Here is a 24,992-nt window from a genome sequence, read left to right as displayed (position 1 = left end):
TGTAGTCTTTGTCTCTACTTTCTGTTACTCAATCTTAGGAAGCTTTCCAACTTAGTTCTATGCCGTATCTGTCCTCCCAGTCCAAGTTGACTTCTCTGAACTCTTCAGATTCAATCACCCAATTTAGTCTACTGCACATTTGAAATATGGTTGGCTCATGAGAACAGCTTACTCCCTAAAGAGACTGTGTTATATTTCGGTTTTCCTGCACAGTTTGTCTCTCAACTATGCAGTCAATTCAATTGTTGATACAAAGAAATATCTATTGAATAAGGACAGACAGTGAGTATGATAGGCAAGGAGAAGCAAAGACAGGAAGAGGGAAAAATTCAGACCCAGAAAGAGAGGGGAAAAAAAAGCAGACAAAAAGTACTCAAAGAGAAATACTTTTATGAAGATACAAAAGAATTGTTAAGTCCCAAGAACTGCCTCAACTACAGACTGCATTCCAATGGCCTACATCTGCACTAGATCACTGCACAACCCAGTGTATCAAACACACAGAGCTCTATGATGACTCATCACAGTATAAAGACATTCTGAATGCTCCTTCCACAGGCCACAGGCCTAGCCCATTATTAGCTTCTATAAAATGATGCACATATTATCTTGTATAAAACCTGATGCAAAAGCTCAGACATCCTTTGAATACATATCATATATATAAAAACAACCACTAAAACTAAAAGAGAAATCTTCTGGTTTGAAAAAAACACTCTATGATCTACCTTAAATTTCCCAATTCTAAAAACATCAGACTACAAGGAATATATAAGTCTGTTCTTATTTGAAAAAATAAACATCATTTGCTGTGAACAACATATTAATGCTATGCAGATAAAGACAGGACAGTACGTTTAGCTCCAAGGGATTCTTACTGAGTCTTGGTTGAAACACCTACTGGACACAAGACTAGCCTCTATATTAGGTTCCTGGAATCAAGCTAATTTCATTATCTGAGCCATTTTTGTTGGGTACTTATTTTCCCCAATGCTGAGGCTCCCTGGATAGTCCGGAAGGTTTACATGACAAAGAAGGTTACTGAATATTACATTAGACTCCTCTAGCGGTCTTTAAAAATGTGAAAAGATGCAAGAAGAAGTCTCTCCATTTTTCTAGATCTACAACAGTTATCTCCTGAATCTAGGCCTGGTGCTTTCTCTAATATTAAAAATTAATTAAAATCTACAAATTCTTGCTCCATCACCCTTGCATCCTCTGAAGAAGGGATTAACATTTAACTTCTATCTTGGTCTTAAAAGTGCAGAGAAATAATGTAGCAACATCTGCAAGGGTCCAAAGTCAGGACTAACCTGTTATCCTTGCACACAGTTACTTTGTCTCCCCCAGGTATCAGCTTCTTCTGTTCAATCACTCCATAGCTTTCTCGACAAATCTATATTTAAGGAGGAAAAAAGAGACGTTTCAATTCTGTTTACCACTTATCTTCCTAGAATCCAAATGACTGAGAGAAGTTTTAGGAACAAATGTAGCTTAATCATTACCTATTACACAGAAAATTCTTGGGAAAAGAGAACCTGATTCAGAAAACATCAGCACCTTAAAAGATAACCTGTGTTTTAAGGCATGCAATTGCCAATAAATGCAACCAAAGAGCAAACAATATGAACTCTAGAAAAGAAATCTATGTATCAAGAGTAAAGAGGGCTAGTGCTTCAGTGATTTTAAGTTCACAGATGAATCATTCATTTACTCAACATATTTACTTAATTCTTTTAACAATCAATTATAACTAAAATAATACCTGCTCAGAAAAGACCCTGAATTTATTCTTTGATCTGGAGAACAACTATGTTCATTTATGACTTGTGAGCATGAGGAAGGGGAACACCACAATCAGAATTAAACTGTGGAAATCCTTACCGTGAAATTGAGGCAGAAAGTCTCCTCAATATCTTCCCCAGGGTAATCTAAAAGTTCTTGAAGACTCCTAGTCATAGAATAATAGAGAAAGGAAAAGAGGCGCGTTAGACACTGTAATAGTGTTTCTACCTTAGTCATGTATCCAGATTGTTTGCAAGGAAAAACTAAAAGAAGATTCTAGGATAAACATAAGTCCAGACTGACAGAAAATTGTGTTACTTATACCCTTAAATAAATAAATAAATAAATATATATATATATATATATATATAGGGCAGGGGCTCCTCCTGGGTGGTTCAGTCAGTTGAGCATCCGACTCTTGGTTTCAGCTCAGGTCATAATCTCGGTCCTGAGATCAACCCCGGCACTAGGCTCCATACTCCGTGCAGAGTCTGCTTGTTCCTCTCCCTCTGCTCCTCCCCCTGCTCTCTCTCCCTCAACCCTCTCTAGAATAAATACATAAAGTCTTAAAAAAAAAAAATGCCAGATCTGTAAGACATTCGTTAATTGTTCTCTTTTCCCACTGACAAGTCTTACTAAATTTATGAAGAAACTCAGAAAGATTTGTATCCGACACACTTGGGTTCTTTTAACTCTGATATTGCTTGGAAATCTAAATATGAGGATATGGTACTATACTGGCCCTGCAGAATGTCTTCATCCACATGTATCAGACTAATCCTTCCATCATAAGAAAGCCACAAAGTTACCTTATCCACATAGGAATCTTTTTTTTTTTTTTTAAAGATTTTATTTATTTATTCATGAGAGACAGGGAGAGAAGCAGAGACACAGGCAGAGAGAGAAAAGAAGCAGGCTCCATGCAGGGAGCCCGATGTGGGACTGGATCCCAGGACCCCAGGATCATGCCCCAAGCTGAAGGCAGATGCTCAACCACTGAGCCACCCAGGAATCCCTCCACGTAGGAATCATTTTTTTTTTTTAAGATTTTATTTATTCATTCATGATAGACATAGAGAGAAAGAGAAAGAGAGAGGGAGGCAGAGACACAGGCAGAGGGAGAAGCAGGCTCCACGCCGGAGCCTGACATGGGACTTGATCCCGGCACTCCAGGATCGCACCCTGGGCCAAAAGCAGGCGTCAAACCGCTGAGCCACCCAGGGATCCCCAAAGCCGTAAAAATATGGAACGCTTCACGAATTTGCGTGTCATCCTTGCGCAGGGGCCATGCTAATCTTCTCTGTATCGTTCCAATTTTAGTATATGTGCTGCCGAAGCGAGCACCCACGTAGGAATCTTAACGGCTTACTTGTCAATGCAAAGGGCTCTGTATGGTAAAGACACGCTATTACCTGCCACACTAATGAACACAAACATATACTCTTAAAACAAGACTTACGTTTATGCGACAATGATCATATCCTAGCTTTTAAGAGAATATGTTCTTGTAATCAAATCTCATCCACACTTCCTTCTTTAGTGAGCTCCAAGTCCAATTCCATTAAGAGGTGCCCAGGAAGAAAATTCTTAGTGTGGAATTTAAATCCACTACCAATTAATCACCCAAAATCACTACTTCAAATAAATTCTTCTCTGTCAGGCTGGCTAAGTAAATCACACACTTCAACCACTCTCTAGCCTTCTTAAGGTACCCCAAAATTAACCCTGCCAGAATTAATAACCCTTGGCTATTTTTCGATATTCCTTCTACATGTTCTTTTCCTCTCTCTCTGGGTCCCCACCTCTCTCATCCTTTATGGTTTCTCAGTATTGGTGTCCTACATGTGGTGTGGCAGTCTCACTGCCAGAGGGGACCTTAGAAACAACCCCTTCTCTATCTCCATCTTAAAATCGGTATTCTTTTTCCATAAAACGGGCTGTTCCTTCCTTTTAAACCCAAAGGATTATACTGTTTACAGAAATCCAAGGATATGGTGTTTCTTATATATCTGATCTTATGCTACCTGAAATCAAGGCAGAAAAAGTCAGAATCAAAGGAGTTTTAAGAGCCAGAAAGAGAATAACATAAAACTATGACTGCACTACTCTGGAAAACAGTCTGGCGGTCCCTCAAAAGACTAAACACAGGACTACCATATGGCCCCAGCAATCCCACTCCTAGGTATACACCCAAGAGGAAAGAAAACTTATATCCACATAAAAAGCTGTACAAGAACGTCCACGGTAGCATCATCTGTGACAGCCAAAAAGTGGGAACCATCAATTTCCATCAGCTATCAACTAATGAATGGATGAACAAAATGTCATACATATGGATATCCAATGGATTATTATTTGGCAACAAGAAGAAATTCAATACTGACACATGTTACAACATGGATGGAACTTGAAACTATGCTGTGCCAAAGAAGCCAGCCACAAAGGAACACATATTACATGACTCCACTTATATGAAATAATCAGAATAGGCAAGTCTACACAGACAGGAAGTAGATTAGCTATTGTCTAGGGCATGGGGGATGACAACTAAGGAGGACCAGGTTTCTTTATCAGGCAAGACTCTAAAACTGTGGTGACAGCTACACAATTCTGACAATACTAGAAGTCACTGAATCATATACTTCAAGCAGGTGGATTGTATGGTATATAAATTATATCTCAAATTTTTTTTAAATGCTCTCTTTTCAGTCCTTCCTTCCTCTGTATTTCTGGATCATGACAAATCTCTGAGTCTTTATCTTTTGTTCAGAATAAGGAAAGCTGAGATTACCTTGTACCCCTGGGCAACCACGACCTGCCTTTCCCTTTTCCTTTGCCCCCTCTGCCTTCAGAGTGCCACAGGCAATGCCTCAAGCAAGGAGTAGTGCACCTGCATCTCGAGAGCCCAACCATATGGTTTGATAAACTCAAGCTTATGCATGTGGTATTTCCAACCTTTAATCCCTGTGTCAGAGGCAGCCAGAACAGTTGCCCACACCGGTCTGCCCATCTTCTAGCTCTGTACCTTCCTTCAGTGGGTGACAGCTCCTTTAGGTCTTCCAAGCCAGGCTTTACATTCAGTAACTTCTTGTAGAGAGCCAATGGGAAGTGGAGGTCAACCACAGTGGAGTTGTAGATGGCTAGTCCACAGGTTATGCCAATCAAGTGAAACCAATTGTGCTCTACAAAACACTTTTCGGTACATACACAAACATGTTTAAAAAAAGAAATGCAATGCTTGCAGCCCTCAAAACACTCTGCCATTTGCCTCACAATTTTTTCAGTATTAAAAGAATAAAGACCTCATAAATATTTAATTACCTTCTGAAGCAGAGAAACACCCTGACAAAAGTTCAATTATCCCACCAAAAACTGCAACATAGACAAAGTTAAGCAAGTCACAGCTCATCTACTAACAGAGAGAATACTGTATAATCTTCTAGAGCAACACTGTCCAATAGGATTTTCTGCAATGGAGGAAACAGTCTTCACTGTATGTCATACTGCAGCCACTAGCTATACCTACTGAGCACCTAAAATGTGGCTAGCACAACTTTGGAAATAAATCTTAAATATTTCATTTTAATTAACTAAAATTTAAATATAAATAGCTACATGTGGCTAATGGCTACCTTTTTAGAAGAGGGCAGATCTAGGGAGAAAACTCCAATAAGAAAAAAAGAACTAAATTATAGTTTGGTTAAAATTAGATGCCATTTAAAGCTTAGCTCTCCTACTGAATTTTCAAAAATAAAGTGTGTACATGTATCTGTGTAAGTATTTACACTCATACCACTATTATTATTAATGTAAGACATACTTGACTACCACTTCCCACATGTCATAAAACTCATTTCTTCACCATGCTGTGTTCTTTTTATCCTTCAAAAAATAATAAAACCTGGATCCTATCTACTAGAAAAGGAAATAGGGCTGATGGGTGACAAAACACATGAGATCCTGGCAACAAGTGAAAAATGAAGACTAGATACATTACTTAGATTGTTTACATTATCTTTGCTATACTCCCCTTTATAAATTCAGAAGTCAAGGGATCGGTGTGACCACAAAAAGAAAGTCTAACACAATCCATCTGTTTAATTGCAGTATCACTAACTTACCGTATCTGAAAACCACAAGAGATTTGAATCCTGATAGTAGGTAAACATTCCATAGATAGGATTCAAAAGTTCTTTTAACAGTAAAAGAAAGAATTCCTTTGTAACACCACCAGCATCCACTGCTTCTTCACCATCAAAGATTACCTTAAAATAATGAAAGTAAAATTAATACTTCAGGAAAATCTTTGATGTTTTATCTTTATTTTTAGCAAACTCTTTCCAAAGTCAGGACCAAGGAAGAAATATATAACAGAGAATACATTAATGCAATGAAAACTGCAAGGTGTATGTGCTGATTATTAACACTTAAAGACACTTAAAGACACACAAAATTTCTACTAGGTACTCCAAGGAATATAAAGGAAGTTAGAAGTTTACCATCTATTTGGGGCAGTAAGGTAAACATAAGAGAGTCAACTGGAGAATATATTTTCTTTTAAAGATGTTATTTACTTGAGAGAGAGAATGAGAGAGTACGAGCAGGAGGAGGTGCAGAGAGAGGGAAAAGCAGACTCCCTGCTGAGCAGGGAACCCAATGCAGGGCTCCATCTCAGAACCCTGAGGTCATAACCTGAGCCAAAGGCAGCAGCTTAACTGACTGAGCCACCTGGGTGCCCCTATATTTTATTTTCAGAGAGTCAAATATATTGAGAGGTTCATGTCCAGACACACAGAGAAAAGCAATGATTAAATTGAGTAAAGGAACACTTTCTTTTTTCTAAAGAAATCTCTCAGTGGGGCTCTTGAAGTAACTGATGCTTATGGAAGGAAGGAGAACATTCTAAGGAGGTAGAGACTTGGGTTCTGTGAGGGCTATAATCAGATCTATACAGGGCATCCTGGACCCACAAGGATTATCACAGTAACAGCTACAGCAAGCCAACGAATGAGACAGAAAGCCAAATGAGATTTATTGAGAGTTTGTTACATGCCAGCATTTAAACTCTATTAATTTAATCCTCAGAACAGCCTCATTCGTAGGGATTGCTATTACCATCCTCACTTTATAGGCAAAGACTCAGACACAAGCTAAAACTAGCATTTGAAAAAGTATATCCTTGTGGTTGAGTTCCCAGCTGCTAAGAGCAGGACAGGAGAAAAGGTGGGGACAGACACCAGGATTCTGATGCCAGGGGAATACTTAACTCAGATGTACTGTGAAGCAGTAAGTGTCTCATCTGATTACTGATTGAAAACAGGGGACAAAAAAAAAAGAAAAAGAAAACAGGGGACAAAGGGAGGCCCCCTCTTTCTGCAATATCAAAAATATAACACAGAAGTTCCTGGGAGAACTCCCAGGCAGACTGAGGAGACCAATGCCCTTCATAGGATGTTCTGGAAAGGGTGACAATGGCATGGAGACCATCAATTTCTTGCCTACTACCTTTTGGAAATCAGAGTTTACGATAGGAATGGCAACAGAGATCTGGAAATCATCTGAGGTGAAAAATAAAGGGCTTAAGAAAATTATTTCAAATAATCCATTAAACACTAATCGAACACTTACTGTGCACCAAGCATTGTGCTAAGCCCTGGAAATACAATAAGTAGTGACACAAATACATAGTCTATGAGGAAAGAAAAAATTTAATTCAGTCATTTCAGGGAACTAAGAGTGTCTATTATGATAGGTCAACAGCTTCCCAGACAATTGCACTACCTTTCCATTCTACATTTTTTCTTCTTTCTCTTCAATGTTTGACAACCAAAGACTTCCTGGATGTTGACTTGATAGTTTCACCTAGTTGAACCTTTAGTTTTGCTCTTGTTTCTGGTAGAGGTGGGGCAGGTACACCCAAGAGTGGACGAAGAAAGCCCTATGATCCCTCAAGTAATCCACCGGCATTCTTAGTGTATGTTATGTTGAGATGTTCTGTTTGATGATTTGACAGAAGGAGGGGATTAAATTCTTTTAAAATGAATGAAATAATGAATGGTTGTACTCCACAGTTTTAGTAATAAGACCTTTGCTGTTTCATTGACACTATTTAAAGAAAACTCTGGAAATATTTAGAGGAATAAAATGAAGGGCTCACTTTGAGAGGCTTTTTCAAATCAATATCAGAATGAATGCTCAGCTCTCTTAGGGCATCTCCAACAAGGTTGTTCCTGCGAACGTGAAGGACCAGGAAGGGGCTTCTGGCCAGCAGAGGCTCCAAGGTGAGAAGCATGAAGACATTCTGCAAGTTAGCTCCGTTGACCGCCACCTGGAACAGCAGACCCAGGAACACAATTACTCAGAGTACACGTGTGAGTGTGGATGGGACAGCAGCCTGCTGTGCCTTCGGACCTGGGATGCATAGGGAGCAGGCGACTGCATCTCCATTTTGTTCTTTCTAATTTTTCCCCTTAACTTTTCCAGATTTTCTAAGTTACTCTTGTTTATAAAACACACAAATCTAGTACTGGAAGTCCTAGCCTCAGCAATCAGACAACAAAAAGACATTAAAGGCATTCAAATTGGCAAAGAAGAAGTCAAACTCTCCCTCTTCACCAATGACATGATACTCTACATAGAAAACCCAAAAGTCTCCACCCCAAGATTGCTGGAACTCATACAGCAATTCGGTAGCGTGGCAGGATACAAAATCAATGCCCAGAAGTCAGTGGCATTTCTATACACTAACAATGAGACTGAAGAAAGAGAAATTAAGGAGTCAATCCCATTTACAATTGCACCCAAAAGCATAAGATACCTAGGAATAAACCTAACCAAAGATGTAAAGGATCTATACCCTCAAAACTATAGAACACTTCTGAAAGAAATTGAGGAAGACACAAAGAGATGGAAAAATATTCCATGCTCATGGATTGGCAGAATTAATATAGTGAAAATGTCAATGTTACCCAGGGCAATATACACATTTAATGCAATCCCTATCAAAATACCATGGACTTTCTTCAGAGAGTTAGAACAAATAATTTTAAGATTTGTGTGGAATCAGAAAAGACCCGGAATAGCCAGGGGAATTTTAAAAAAGAAAACCATATCTGGGGGCATCACAATGCCAGATTTCAGGTTGTACTACAAAGCTGTGGTCATCAAGACAGTGTGGTACTGGCACAAAAACAGACACATAGATCAGTGGAACAGAATAGAGAATCCAGAAGTGGACCCTGAACTTTATGGGCAACTAATATTCGATAAAGGAGGAAAGACTATCCATTGGAAGAAAGACAGTCTCTTCAATAAATGGTGCTGGGAAAATTGGACATCCACATGCAGAAGAATGAAACTAGACCACTCTCTTTCACCATACACAAAGATAAACTCAAAATGGATGAAAGATCTAAATGTGAGACAAGATTCCATCAAAATCCTAGAGAAGAACACAGGCAACACCCTTTTTGAACTCGGCCATAGTTACTTCTTGCAAGATACATCCACGAAGGCAAAAGAAACAAAAGCAAAAATGAACTATTGGGACTTCATCAAGATAAGAAGCTTTTGCACAGCAAAGGATACAGTCAACAAAACTCAAAGACAACCTACAGAATGGGAGAAGATATTTGCAAATGACATATCAGATAAAGGGCTAGTTTCCAAGATCTATAAAGAACTTATTAAACTCAACACCAAAGAAACAAACAATCCAATCATGAAATGGGCAAAAGACATGAACAGAAATCTCACAGAGGAAGACATAGACATGGCCAACATGCACATGGGAAAATGCTCTGCATCACTTGCCATCAGGGAAATACAAATCAAAACCACAATGAGATACCACCTCACACCAGTGAGAATGGGGAAAATGAACAAGGCAGGAAACAACCAATGTTGGAGAGGATGCGGAGATAAAGGGAACCCTCATACACTGTTGGTGGGAATGTGAACTGGTGCAGCCACTCTGGAAAACTGTGTGGAGGTTCCTCAAACAGTTAAAAATATACCTGCCCTACGACCCAGCAATTGCACTGTTGGGGATTTACCCCAAAGAGACAAATGCAATGAAACGCCAGGACACCTGCACCCCGATGTTTATAGCAGCAATGGCCACGATAGCCAAACTGTGGAAGGAGACTCGGTGTCCAACGAAAGATGAATAGATAAAGAAGATGTGGTTTATGTATACAATGGAATATTACTCAGCTATTAGAAATGACAAATACCCACCATTTGCTTCAACGTGGATGGAACTGGAGGGTATTATGCTGAGTGAAGTAAGCCAGTCGGAGAAGGACAAACATTATATGTTCTCATTCATTTGGGGAATATAAATAATAGTGAAAGGGAATATAAGGGAAGGGGGAAGAAATGTGTGGGAAATATTAGAAAGGGAGACAGAACGTAAAGACTGCTAACTCTGGGAAACGAACTAGGGGTGGTGGAAGGGGAGGAGGGCGGGGGGTGGGAGTGAATGGGTGACGGGCACTGGGGGTTATTCTGTATGTTAGTAAATTGAACACCAATAAAAAATAAATTAAAAAAAATAAAAATAAAAATAAAAATAAAAAAAAAAAAAAAAAAAAAAAAAAATAAAACACACAAATCTTCCTAATGTGAACCAAAATAAACTAAATCAAACAGTTTATGAACCATATGACCCATAACCAGTTCCACGAAAATGACTGAGACCAGCTAATTAAGACTGAGGTAATTGTCAGAGTAGAAGAAACATGATGGAGAATTGGTAAAAACCATAACTTTCAAAATGGCACTAAAGAAACCTAATTGTCATTTGTTAAATAGCTTTTGTTCTTTGAAAACTGTTTACTTTCTCTAAAAAACCTCTAAATTAACAATATCATGGATAGGTCACTGTGAAAACGGACATATGTACCGGTGCACACAGAGAGTGAGAGCCAGAGAGAGAGGGATGAATAAGGTAATACACCAACAGGAACTGGTAGATTTGGATTATTAATTCATAAAATGTCTTTGTAGGCTTATTAAAACCAATTATATTTTATAATAAAAGTGTATATTTAAAATAAACAAATCTCTGTAACTTATGTTTTTATTCGATAAAGAATTACCAAGCTCCATTTAATTATTGCCCTATCTCTACCAGGGCAGCAAATGATGGCCTGCAGACCAAATCCAGCCCACTGCCTGTTTTTATACAGCTCTTAAAATAACAATTTTTTTTTCATTTTTAAGTAATTGGAAAACATGAAAAAAAAAATGTTCACAAGTGAAAATTATATAAAATTCAAATTTCAGTGTACAGAAAATTATACTGGAAAAATGCCATGCTCATTCATTCACTTATTGTCTATCACTGTTTTCTGTGTTACAACATGAAATAGTTGAATAGTTGAGATAGACTGCATGGTCCACAAAGACTAAAATATTTACTATATGGCCCTTTATGAAAATGCTTGCCAACCCCTGATCCGGGTAAACATGCATTCATGTATGTGTGTTATACTCAACATAAAATTGCTGAAAAAACTTATAATAGTTCTAAAAAGTTACAATGGCCCTGTTATACCCTCTCCTGTTATTAAAAGTTACAACTAAATGCTCAGAATGAAGAAAACACAGTAAGAAGAGGAAATTATTTTTAAAATATGATACCTGCATCTGTAGTTCAGCATCAGTCTGCAACATTTTGGTCTTGGCTTGGGCATCAAAGATGAAAGGGTAGGAACAAAGTGTTACAGTATCCTACAATAAAACATATTATTGGCAATATAATAATGTTCCATAGAGAATACTGCTGGAAAAATATATAAGTAAATGAAAAAAGGATCATTTACCTGTATTATAGATGGTCTAGTCTTCTGGATAAAGAAAAATAAAAAGTTTTCTTACTTGGATTGTAAAACCTGAACTTTCTACCCCTTGCAAATATAAAATATAAGTAACAAAACATATAATCAATCCCACTATTTGGTCATGCAGAGAGTAAACACCATTTGAATGGCTGATTAGATTTTTGATGGAACAGACCAGATGTTTTGATGGGTATAGACTGAGAAAAAATACAAAAACAATTAAAAAAATTTTAAGAGACCTTTAATGACCAGTTCACTGATTCCATAATTTATAGCATTAATAGAATGCTCTTTTATAAAAATCTAATTCCAAAACAGAAGCTTTACAATCTTTACTTCAGACACTAATTTTGTTGGGTAAAATGGATGATACAGACTGCATTTTACTTGTTACATCTCCTTCTTACACACACACACACACACACACACACACACAATTGTTATGATTAGGAAAAACAAATATTTAGAAACCTGTCCCTGACTTAGCACTTAGACCAGAGCTTAACCTATAGAAGATATTCCATCAATATGTGAATAAATCTAAATAAAATTTTGAGGACAGGAATAACAATCACAAAAGAAACATATCTACAAGGTTTGTTACCATTTCATTTACCAAGAAAAAAACTTTTTTTCTGAAAGTTGTTACATTATGTAACATTTATTGACTTAATAGAAACAAAACCATCAACAATATACATTCTATTGATCTGTAGCAGTATTTCTCAAATAGAAAACTGCAGACTTATTCTCAGAGATTTGAGAGTGCTCAAAGGGCTCTATGAATTTTTAAAAATTCTGTGGGTTCTTTAAAATGACATTCTAAACAAAATTAATGAAAATGCATGAATAACCTCCTTATGATGATATTCACTTATTTTAATGATTGCACTGGTACCACATTATATATACTTGTCGAAGGGAAATGAAAAAGAAGAAAAGCAGTCTTCCTTTGTAAGTGATGCATCTGTGCCCAAAAGAAGGCCAGAATAGTCCAGGCCTACTTCATGAAGGAAGGTTTAATAGCTTCTTAAAAGAGAATAGAGCTGAGTCATCCCAGGGCTGACAGGCCGGGGAACTCCGGCACCCAAGGCCTGGGAGCTGGCAGTTCCTCTCCACAATGCAATGGGTTTGAATAAGACATTTCTGCTGCAATATTTAATCATGAGGCAAATATGCATTTTATTGATTTTAGAGTTGTCTGTACTTCAATTTGCAGATTTGGTTTGGTTCTACAATTGTTTAAAGGCTACTGAATAAGAAGTGTATAACTACCTCCTTTAGTGTTTGTGTGTATTCGATAAAATCATTTAATAGCAATTTTCATTAAAATCCATCCTGCTAATCCTTTGGAACTAGGTTCCTTTAGAGACCTCAGAACATTTCTGTAAACTAAGAAACCCTAACTGGAGAGATGATTCTAGTCCAGTGAGATAAGGTATGGAATCAAGCATATGTAAGCCAGGCTAATTTGGCTCATTCTCATTATCTATATATCTAATTACTTTGAATTTAGGAATTGAAATCACTAAAATTTTAAGAAGTCCGCACACCATAAAACAGCACTTCACAAAGTGATCTTCTAAGTCTAGGAACCTGAAGTAGAAGCATCCTAGGGAAGGGAGTTTACAAGCTGTGGCAATATGCAGAATTTTCTAATCTTTCTCTCAGAATAGATTATTTAATCTAAGCATTATTTGTTTATTCTCAAGAGAAAAGAGATCTTTAACATGTGTTGGTCTATAAAGCACAATAAAGTTTTGAACACTTCAAATGTAAAAGTGACTGGGAGAGAAATGACCACAGTGACTACAAAAACAGTTGCTGGCATTACAGCATCCCAACATACTTAGTATTCAGAGATACTGGTATTTTTGTTAGAACAATATAGCGATTTCAGACGTCAGTCAGCAGTTCTGTCTGTTGATCCTGGCTCTCGCCAGGCCCACTGCAGTTTTCCAACTATTCTGCTGCCCTATTGCTGAAAACCCCACAACAAGCCCTCCCAGGCCCCTCAGACATCTACCTCCTCAGTCCTGGTCCCTCCCCTCGCCCCTTACCAGATGCCTTCACCCCTGCAAGAGCCCAGTTTTGGAAGTAGGCTGATGTCCCTTTTGCAGAAGGACAGAAGTTAAATTGAGGGCAAGGTTACTATCCTCTCAGGTAGGGGAGTTGGCTGCAAAAAAGTCCAGAACTGCCTGAGTTAGGAACCAGAGCCAAGGCCAGCTGATGGTTGATAGAACTCTCCTCCCTCCAGGGGAGGGCCACAGTGCCAGGTCTAAAGGAGGCACAGGAAGGAAGGCTCTTCACTCAAAAGAAGGAACAGACCCATATGAAGGTATATTTATTTTTATTTTTCAAGATTTATCCATTTATTTTAGAGAGACAGTGAGAAAGTTGGAGGTGGGGAGGGGCAGAGGGAGAGAGAATCCCAAGCAGATTCCCGGCTGAAAACAGAGCCAGATGCAGGGCTCAATCTCATGACCCAAGCTGAAATCAAGAGCTATTTGCTTAATTGACTGAGCCACCCAAGAGCCCCTATAAAGGTCTACTTACATATAGAAAGTCTATAATTTTGTATTAGTCTGTGTGTTTTTGTACTTGAAATATAATTATTTGATTTCACAGATTTTTACTTTGTAAATGCTAAATATTTTAAAAATGTTATTAGTACTGGCATTTCTGTATTACATAACAAAAATGTTCAAAGAGCAGCATTATGATTTTACTCTATGGCTGCTCTCCCTAACCTAGAAGGATGTGTACGAACTGTTAAGATATGAGATCCTGTCAGGGAGGAGGGGCATCCACTCCCCCAAAAACGAGTCTAACAAACATAAAACTAGCAAAGTATTAGTGATGGATATTTCAAGTGTTCCTGCTTGAAACGGGGTTATGCGGCGACCTTATCTCACTTTCAAAAGTGTATTAAACAGGGGATCCCTGGGTGGCTCAGCGGTTTAGCGCCTGCCTTCGGCCCAGGGCATGATCCTGAAGACCCGGGATCAAGTCCCACATCAGGCTCCCTGCATGGCGCCTGCTTCTCCCTCTGCCTGTGTCTCTGCCTCTCTCTCTCTCTCTCTCTCTCTGATGAACAAATAAATAAAAAAATAAAAAAATAAAAAAACACAAAAGTGTATTAAATAGAAGCACCAAAAAAGCACATGGTGCAGAATGGGGTAGTTGCGGTAGTTGGGAATATCCTTTTCTTCTTTTTTTAATTCCAAGTCAACATTTCCTAAGTGTGGCTATGGCTGGGGACAGGAAGTACTGTACAAACCCGTGCGGCATGAGAACAACACACAACTAACACTGCCTTGGGGCCTGCCACCAGGCGTGCCTGCAGGACCACAAGCAAATCTGGCTTCCCAGCATCACTGCATACTGAGGCAAAATAGTTGTGGTGTCTCGCCCATGCACAACCCGGTACCTGAAGCCAAAACACTGTCCCCATGGGACACATCCAGCAAGGTGTCAAGTGGATTCTAGTTTTTGCCTCTGAAGCATTTACTCTGTGTCACTGACTTTCTCCCTTGTGCTGCCCTCTGTGGGAGCCCACGAAGTCACTCATTCTACGTGCTCTTTGGTTTTCAAGCTTAGAAGATGGTGGTTTATTAACTAAAATAAACAAACCACTACCACTTCTTTAAAATGAGCAAATATCAGAGCACCTGGGCAGCTCAATCAGTTAAGTCTCAGGGTCCTGAAATGGAATCCCACATCATGCTCCACACTCAGTGTGGAGTCTGCTTATCCCTCTCTCTGCTCCTTCCTTTGCTTGCTTTCTCTCTCTGGAATTTTTTTTTAATCTTTAAAACAAACAAAATCAGGCACTTTAGAATGTTCCTTTTGTGCTCCATAGTCCTTTACACATAAGTGTTACACAGTTTTGTAATGCCTTTTTCACTGCTGCCTCTGCACTGAATACCCCACAGAGGTAGCCACCACGTGCTATACATGTTTCCATCCCTAGTGACCAGCAGGCTCATGACATACAGGTGCCCAAGAGCGGCTTACTGAAAAATAGTTATTGAGGGCTTATTATATATGCCACACACTAAGTACTCTGCCAAGTAAAAGGGAACAACTCTCCCTTCCCTCTGCCACTTTGCATGCTTTATCCCATCTAATTCTCATGATAGTGTCATAATTCTTATTTACAAATAAGGACACCAGGACTATAGAAATTAAGTAACTTGTTCAAGGTAACAAAGGTAGGCCACCATTGAGATCTGAATCCAGTTCTTTTTGACTATAACATGTGCTCTGAACTATATGCTAGACTGCCTTGGCTACTACCACGCTAAAAATTTAACATGTAAAGCTATTTATTATGGTGTATATACACGCATATGCACACACACATGCAAGCACACAGGAATATTATTCAGCCATAAAAAAGAAGTAAATTCTGCCATTTGCAGCAACATGTGTGAATGTGAAGGGCATTATACCAAGTGAAATGAGCTAAACAGAAAGACAAATACTCTATGGTATCACTTCTGTATGGAATCTAAAAGAAAGCCAAAGCTGCTCACTTAAGTACTGCCATTCACAGACTGCAATCATGATAAGCTACATTTCTAACACCAGCAACTGCTTTTTCAGTGGCAAAAGGAATTAGCATTCATTAGAGGTATTCTATTCAGCATCCAGTCACAGAAAGGGTAGATTCAAAGTCAGAAGAATTGGCTTTTATGAAGCTAACTAAATTGCTTAAGCAATTGGAAAAATTGTTTAACTTCTCTGGGCCTCCAATTCCTCACCTAGAAACAAAACAGCCTAAATAATTCATAAAGCTTATTTCAGCTCTTATTTCCCATGACTAATTACTTATGAGTTGATAAAACAGAAAAGCTTTTTACAATTTCTAAATTAACAGGTGAAAGCAGAGTTCATTGTTAGCTTGCATGTTAAATTTCCCATGTAAACCTAACTTAGAAGATTCGACCCCATTTTTATTGAAGAGTATTTTGTTTTATCAAGGTTATCATAAAGCTTATTAAAAACACATTATTGTGTCTAGCCCTGATCATCTATTATTTGACAAGGAAAATAATCTTCTAAGTTAAATAAACCTATTTACAGGCCTTGCTATTACATACTGATACTGACCTCCAAAAATGCTACATGGAAAAATACTGCCTCAGTGTTGGTGATGAATCTGTTAAACTGGCAAGGAGTCACATCAAATGTATCTGCCGCATGTTACTTCACTAAATACAGTAACCAAATCATCATTCTGTTTCTTGACATAACTCAATTTTACACTTACTCCACAGATAGAAGGTCCTAAAAACCCTTGCATAGATCCCAAGCCAGTCTGCAATCAAACTGAGCACTTCTTCCCAAGTCATGGTGGCAGGCAGGAATCCACAGCCCCTTGGATGGTATATCTAACATATGGTGACAGCTAGTTCAAGGATATGTGACATCTTCATACCCAAAATCCCAAATCAGAGGTGGCCTTCAGAGTTTAGGAGCCAATATAAGACACTGAAGAAAGCTAGCTATTAGAAGATGGTAATTAGCAAATGATCCTTTCCTCAATGTCAAAATCAAGTGGCAGTGGGGACTGTGCCACATATAAGCCTCGTCTAAAGAGCCACTATTGAACTCCAGCCAATTGATACCATCTGGGAGGACAAGTTAAGTTGCCAGATCTTCCAAGTTTCAAGAAAAGATAGAAATTCATTTTACGCATCTTGACATTTTTGTGGTAAAAGACACACAACATAAAGTTTGCCATCTTTACCATTTTTAGGTATATAATTTAGTAGTGTGAACCATATTCATTTTGCAGATCTCCAGAACTTTTTCATCTTGCAAAACTCAAGTTCTCTCCTTACTAAACAACTCTCCACTTCCCTTAAGCCCCAGCAACCATCACCCTACTTTCTGCTGCTTCTATAGCTATGACTACTTCAGATACCTTGATTTTTAAAACGTTGGCAACTAATTAAGATTTGTGCCATTCTCACTACCCATTTATGACTCCTTACTGACCGTTTATGATTTCTCAAAGCACTTCCAAGATTCAAGAATGCAAAGCCAAAACACTGTGACATTAACACCAAAATGAAGGACAAATTATAGGGCTCAGATGTGCTCCTCTTATCTTTATTTGTACTCTGAGAAAAGACTAAAGCTTTAAAATATGCTTTACATGAATTCTTACCATGCCTGCTTGATGCAAGAACCACATGAGGTAGTCTTCCTGAATGTCCACAAGGTTGGAAATCTCAGGAATGTAAAATGTATCATATTCCACATGCTTCACTTTGAGATTTACCTAATAAAGAACAAATAAGGAAAACTGAAACTCAGACAACTGAAAAGGGGCTCTCCATGGACAACCTCAGTAGGACATTTGAGCCTACCATCTATTATTCACCCCTCTCCCCACTGGCTCCTCTCTATGCTCACCTTATATAATTTCTCCAGGAGCTTGAGAGCTGCTGTAATATAATTGTTAAACAGTACAGGAATTAAGAATGTCTTTCTTCCTCTCAGTAGATAAACGACTGCACCTTTATAGAGGTTTACCAGCTTCATGAAATATTTTGGGCATACCTGAGACCACCAATTATCTTTAGAAAGAAAGAAAAGACATATTTCAACATGTATCCTTGATCAAGTATTTATGTCTTCTGCCTACTAGCTAAAAACTGCTCCAGCTAGAATATGAACATTAGTCTAAAATACAGTTTCCCAAGACTGATTTTAAAAAGAATCCATTAAAGCATTTCTGGAAAGAGCAGGAGCTGTACAAGAATCCCTAGAGCTTTTTTTTTTGGTAAAGCTTGATCTGATTTTTCCTCAAAGACTCATTCAGAAGCTAAAATTTCAATTCCAAAAAGGTCCATGTAAATAAGATGCTAAAGCACATGCTGTGGGCAAAAGCACTCAGATATCATCATCCTTGCTGCCCTCAACTCACCCTCCATTTACATCCTGTACCAGGGATACAAGCAACCACACACCTGTGAAAGCAGCACCAGTATGGCAACAGTGCCTTCCCTTCAAGAAGCATAATTAGTTGAAAACTACTATTTCTGTTATTTCCCCAAACCATGATGTGTCATAACCAGACAAGAAGGCTATACTGGTGTCTACTTGTCAGAAATAAATTCAGCCATACTGAAATACTTAAAGGATGAACTGACAGGGTGCCTACGATTTTTAAAAAATATTTCAGCAAAAATAAAAAGGTGGTGGTAGGGGGGAACACATAAAATAAAAACGGCAAAATATTGATAATCATGAATTTCTGTGTGAGTGGGTACCTGCAGTGTTTTCTGTACTTTGGGATATTCTTTTACATTTAAATTTCTTTATTTAGAAGTTAAAAACAAGTGTAAAGCTGAACAACTCTGATCTCTTTGTGCTAGCCCACCTGGAAAAAATTTAAATTACAAAAAGACCCAAACTTAAATGTCAGTAATATTCCTTTGGAGACTGCCATCTCTCCACCTCATAGTCTACTAGAATACCTGAAAAAATATGCTCCAGTTAAAAAAAAAAAAAAAAAAAAAAAAAAAAAAGCTCCAAAGGGCTTTGATCTTAAAAAAAAAAAAAAAAAAAAAAACAGAAAAGAAAAACTAACATATTCCTAGTGCTTTCATTAGTCTTTCTGTTTTTGTATCTTCTGCAAAGGTGGAAACAATACGGAAATACAGAAAAGCTGGTATTCCATCCTCAGGAATACAAGTCTCTTTACTCATGGGGAGACAGACTCAAGTAACAACCCAATCCACATGGGACGCAGAAGTTACTGAGCTACAATGAACACCTAAAAAAATTTACCAGGGGAAAAAAATAGGAAAAAGCCAGGTGACAGATTTTCTGCACTTGATTAATAAAAACATCTCAGGCGCTACTCCCATGAGAGACACTCTCCAATTCACTGAGGAACGGAAGGTTCTTATCTCAGCAAAGTGTCCGTGGCCTGCAAAAATCAGTGTGGACTCAACTGTCCTAAAAAAGAAAAACAGAACAAACATTTGGTAAGTCTCCACTAGGTAATTTTCTTCCTCTCCTCTTTTGGAGACCTGCGCATCACACCAAACTGTTCATTTCACTCCCACCCCCTAAATTAGGTATAGGAGAAAGAGCAACAGATGGACACTACATTTTGAGGCACTATTAACTACTAGCAAACGTAGGAGGTGAAAAAATAAAGTTGGATAATCTAACCTTGTGAATATTTAAAAATCAAGATTAGTCTGGAGTGAATCATTTCAAATAACCTAAATAATGGTTCTATTTGCTCATATTGCAAATATGGCGAGTTAGAAGACAGGAACAAAGAAAGATAAGATTTGAATGTTAAGCATATGAAATGGCAACAGATTCTTGGATCTCAGTCCACTGAGAGCCAGTGGTCACACCAATAAAATAAAAGTCCAAAACCACTGGTATTGAGTTTCGCAAATTCACCTAGTACTTTGCTAGGGTTTGTATCCAGCCGCAGAATGGCCATAGCCAGGGGAATAGTCAACGTTATATAATACTTGGAATCCTGGAGCAGAGGGAATTCGGGTAGTATTAAATAGATTCTCATGGCTTCAACATCTGGTGGTGAACTCGACAACTGAGGAATCAGGCAACTTTCAAAGCTGTTCAAGATCTGTATGAGAGAAAAGAATACTGAGAAATTCTAACATGCATAATATCTAGTTACCTTATCTCTAAATTCACAAGTTCTTTGATAGACTCTCAACTGCCATTCACTCAGTATACACTGAGAACCACACTGGAGGTGCTCAGGAGATACATCAGTGGAATGAAAGGCCAATGCATGCAGACCTTGCTCTAGAAGCATATTTCCTTGGAAAGATTTAAGCTAAGAAGAAAGTTAAAGGTAGGTCAAATTCCCAAAGTGAGTATTTCAGAGTTAAGATTTATACAAGATTTTTGCCTTTGTATCTTACTCTTTTGTTTCTCTTGAAAGCTGTATTACTGCACACAAAAATGCATTTTAAAAATATACTCTGTAAATGTAAAGAACTTACCTGCTCTAGAATCATTGAGTGCTGAGAGCTCATTAACTTCTCAAATAACACTCTCGTTGAGTTCAGGTCAATCCCAGGGATTTTGGGACTTGTTTTAAAATGTTCATCAATTCTAAACAAAAAAATTTAAAGTGTGTAATAAAAGAAAAACAAAGCAAACACTCTAATAGAAATTAGAAAAGGGAAACAAAATAGTCTGTCCATACTGATTGGATTTAAATTTGACCTGGTAGACAAGCTGCATAAAAATGCCACACTTCAGAAAAGCCCAACAGAATCAAGCTCTGGAACCCTTTTTACAAGATGATCTTAAATTTTTCAAGTGTTTTTTCCCTCAATTCAAAGTACAAACAACAATCATCATTTCACTTTGAGGCTATCCTGAAATTTAGAAGCAGAGTGTTATTTCCCTGATTTACTCTTGTATTTTTGCCTTTTTCTGTAATTGGGATGCCCTGAACTAGATAGATGTAAATGCTGTACCAAGGTGCAAAAAACATTCCTGGTGTAAACTGGCCCACTCATCAACAAATGGCAGGTAGAACAAACCTCCTTGTTAAAAAGCTTTTCATAATCAAGTATTTTTTTTAAAAATCAGAACTACAACAAAGACAAAGTTAATGTCTCTCTTAGTTTACACAAGGGATACAATTACATACACTCAGAGACTAATTTCACTGCTACTGTTTTTAACCTCCTAGCAACTAATCATTTTTTCTAACCTTAAAATTTTAGCCTTTTAGAGACTTAGAGAATGTCTCTTCTACTTTTCCACTCTTGAACATTACTGTATCTATTAATTACAAAAGAACTATCTGCAAAACAGGCTTCTGTTTATGAATAATGGACATATTCAAATAGTTTTAACACCATCTGACAGCAATGTTGTAATTTGTAAAAACATAAGTAGAGTTTCTAACATTGAAAAAATCATAATTGTATGTATTAAAACCTAAATAGTCAAATAAAGAGATGATTGGGCTTTGTTGGGTCTTTTGTTGTTGTTACTATAAAAATAAATCTACCCCAAACACACAAATTAATTCTAGTGTCCTTTATGAAACCTTCCATATGCTTAGAGGTATTTTCTGCCATGCTGTTAAGAAAAAACAAAATATTTTATCTAAATGTATTTATGCTTTGTAAAAGTGGTCTTCACTTTAATTGGTTTCCTGTGAGGCATTTTGTAATTCTGCATAAGCTACATAAGCAGGAGTCCTGAAGTAGCACAGTTGGTCAAAAAAAAAAAAAAAAAAAAAGCTTTACCCACATCTCAATGGAATTCATGATACTAAGGATGAATAACCTAACAAATCTGGCCAAGGGCCATTCCCAACCTTCACAAAAGCTATCCTTCTAGAACAAGGTTTCTCAGCCTTGGTGCTATTGACTTTTGGAGCCAAATGATTCTTTGTTGGGTGGATAGGGTAGTGAAGTGCTTAGCAGCATCCTTGGTCTTTATCCACTAGGTGCCAGTAGTATACCTTTCCCTATTGTAATAATCAAAAAATGTCACCAGACATTGCCAAATGTCCTCTCAGAAGATAAATCAGGTTGGTTGAAAACCACTGTTCTAAAAGACCAATGTTAGCACAATCCAGAACACTTTTCCCTGAAGGGAAAGGCTAAATATTAAATATGAAATAAACTGGATGAGCTCATTTCCGCTCCCCTAATGATACAAGTAAATGACTTGGCAATCTCTAGCTGTAACTGAAGAGAGTTTCTGAAGTGACCTCTTGTAACCCAGTTAGGGACAAAAATTTTTGGTGGGGGAGGGAGTGAGATTCACACACAGAATTGAATTCTCAATCTTCTTGGGATTTCATCCACCTAGTCACTGGCAAAAATGGATGAGAAATGGTCATGACTTGGGATCACCAAAGATCAAAACTCATGACAAGAGCTTTGTGCTGCTTGAGATAGATACCTGAGGGAGACATTTACAGAAAAGATAAGGCCAGGCAAAGAAACACTATTTACTAGCTAGAAATTCAGCCCAAATGTAATTTCTTGGTGAGCTGGCCTAGATCTGAGTCCAAGAAGCTCCTGAAGCTTCCTTGGAATATCCCCCTAAGCTCGCTCTTTTTGAGAAAAGAAAAACCTATGGGAAAGCAAATCAATGAAACTGAGGAGATTACTTAGAGAATTAAGAATTTAAGAACAAATGCAGTATACATGTTGGGGGTAACATTTCAGAATACCCTAAGAAATCTTTCTATTGATTATTACATCAACTCCTTCTGTGATAGTCTCTCTGCTAATCTGCTTCTTGGCCAACCAGGCATCAATCAGCATTGCCGTTCCTGACATCCTCTCATTCATCATTATTAGGTATTCCAATTTTTGCACATTAACTTAGCCACTGAATTAAAGCTAACCACCATCAAAGAGAACAGAAGTCTTTCACGGCCTTTGCTGAGTATTTGCAATCACATATGGGTATTTTTTTAAGATTCTAAATCACTTACTTTTTTTCAAGAAAACTTCCATTCCAACAGGCTGCAGAAGATAATATCTGAACAACACCACTGCTCAGAAAGAAAAAGGTAGGCAAACCTTTAATAATTACCAATAAATGGTTATTCAAGCCTCAACAACAGGTTAGTCATCTATTCCAGGATTTCATTAATAGCAGCTCGTCCTTACCCAGATAAAGCCTTGGAAAATGTACATTTGCTGTGGAAAAACACTGTATCTCAAAATGGATGAGTACTTAAGTTTTCCATAAGTCATGTTAAAAGTACTACTGAAAGAACAGCTCTTGCACCTGATAATGATCTTGAATATTTTTCTACCATCAACCATCTAAGATACTCCCCAATTCATCTCCAAATATAAAATATAACCACAAAAGAAAAGCTGAGCTGTTATCTCCCAAACACAGAAATTGTCTTTGCAAAATAATAAATGAACAGCCATTTCCTTCTATTGTGTTTCCTATCTGAGAAAGAAACTGAAAATAAGTGAAACAAGTGTTTATTCCTATCACCTAGATAGCAGAGGTTCTGGGGAAACAGCTAGAAAGCAAATGCATATGAAAAGTCCTAAACCCTTTCAGTTAGGATATGGAAAAGGGAAGAAATACATCAAAAACATGGTTAAGGAGGGGGCTGCAGTAACTTCTGGTAATGACAGAATCTGGCTCAAGCAAGTTCTCTAGAGATCATTTCTTCCATCCCCTCATTTTATAAATAAGAAAACTAAGAATGAGTAACTGTCAAGGCCCCAGCAGAGGGGAAGCCACCCTACACCTCCCACAGTGAGTCTAGTTCCCTTCCCTTACCCCTACATCCTTCCAGGCTGAATTCCCCATCAGAGCCACCTAAAGTTAGGGAAACTCTGAGGACCTCCATGAGCTGCTTGAGGTCATTCCCAATGAGCCCCTGGTGCACCCCAAAGTTTACAGCCCTGGTCATTTGCCCTACTATAATCTATGTCGTAAAGCAAAACGTATTATGCACATTTCAGTGTATACCACTGAGTACACATAGTGTGATTCATTCATTCCCAAATATTAGATTCTGTAGAAAAATGGAAATGCTAAGGAAAGTCAATGAGAACGTATTAAAACATGCAGGACAAAATTATCCTTTAAAATAAACTTGATAAAAGATCTCAATCGTTTTTACTTCTATTTTCTCAATCTGACATTAAAATACCATATCAACTAATCATTTTGAATGTGAAAATGCTAGAATTTATTCAAGAATAGGTAAGATAACAGCTGTCTTACTTTTGGGTTGCTTTGTAATATGCATATGCATATGAAATAACTCTTGGGTTAAACAACCATAACACTGAGTTTTTTTAGCAGAAAGGCCAACTCACACCTTCATCAGTCAGGATTTTTAAGATCTGAACAAGGTAAGTTTAAGGCACACAATCTGAGAGATTGGGGGGAGCCACCTATTATGTTATCTGAGACTAAGGACACCAAATTCTCAAGAAATATGTGCAAAAAAAAAAAAAAGAAAAGAAAAGAAAAAAGATTCCCTAAAATATAAAACTCCATGTATATTCACAACCTCAAAACGAAAGTAAGGAAAATTACTAAGCTAGAACATTCCAATATTCTCTGGAAAAAACAAAATGAAAACAAGGGGCCACATACTTCATTGTATTTGCATTGTTGTGTTCTGAGAGTTTTTGTCTCCAAACTGCTATGGTCTCATCATTTATTAAACTGGTGTAATGTGCTTGGTTCATCGTCCTGAAGTCAACAGCAGGGGAAGAATTCTGGAGGATTAAATAGAATAGTAAAACAGAGAAATTATGTAGGATGGATTTTTTCTCTTTCTGTTGACATATTCTCCATTTGGGTTTCACAGGAGCTGGGGTGCACTGC

General features: G+C 37.8%; 1 protein-coding gene and 1 non-coding gene across 9 annotated transcripts in view; both read right to left on the bottom strand.

Annotated features, from left to right (window-relative positions):
• Positions 1 to 24,992, bottom strand: part of HERC3 (HECT and RLD domain containing E3 ubiquitin protein ligase 3) — a 115,571-nt gene that overhangs the window by 26,507 nt on the left and 64,072 nt on the right. For 7 of the 8 annotated variants that reach the window (XR_007407714.1, XM_049104822.1, XM_049104824.1 and 4 more), the window contains 13 exons: positions 24,759 to 24,883; positions 23,116 to 23,175; positions 20,645 to 20,756; positions 20,070 to 20,259; positions 18,057 to 18,220; positions 17,809 to 17,922; positions 11,613 to 11,636; positions 11,431 to 11,520; positions 7,943 to 8,113; positions 5,907 to 6,050; positions 4,811 to 4,977; positions 1,885 to 1,951; positions 1,314 to 1,396 (listed from right to left, as the gene is read on the bottom strand). Coding sequence is in view for 7 of the 8 variants with exons in the window: in XM_049104822.1 (XP_048960779.1) it covers positions 1,314 to 1,396; positions 1,885 to 1,951; positions 4,811 to 4,977; positions 5,907 to 6,050; positions 7,943 to 8,113; positions 11,431 to 11,520; positions 11,613 to 11,636; positions 17,809 to 17,922; positions 18,057 to 18,220; positions 20,070 to 20,259; positions 20,645 to 20,756; positions 23,116 to 23,175; positions 24,759 to 24,883 (1,511 nt within the window). In the remaining variant the exon portion in view is untranslated. The remainder of the gene's footprint in view (positions 1 to 1,313; positions 1,397 to 1,884; positions 1,952 to 4,810; positions 4,978 to 5,906; positions 6,051 to 7,942; positions 8,114 to 11,430; positions 11,521 to 11,612; positions 11,637 to 17,808; positions 17,923 to 18,056; positions 18,221 to 20,069; positions 20,260 to 20,644; positions 20,757 to 23,115; positions 23,176 to 24,758; positions 24,884 to 24,992) is intronic. The other variant, XM_049104818.1, reaches the window with a different exon arrangement.
• Positions 3,023 to 3,129, bottom strand: LOC112647419 (U6 spliceosomal RNA). The gene has a single exon (XR_003128316.1). It is a non-coding gene; the product is annotated as a U6 spliceosomal RNA (small nuclear RNA).

This window comes from Canis lupus, chromosome 32, assembly GCF_003254725.2.
Source record: "Canis lupus dingo isolate Sandy chromosome 32, ASM325472v2, whole genome shotgun sequence".
In the NCBI taxonomy this organism is placed as follows: domain Eukaryota; kingdom Metazoa; phylum Chordata; class Mammalia; order Carnivora; family Canidae; genus Canis; species Canis lupus.
This window is presented reverse-complemented; position numbering and strand designations above follow the sequence as displayed.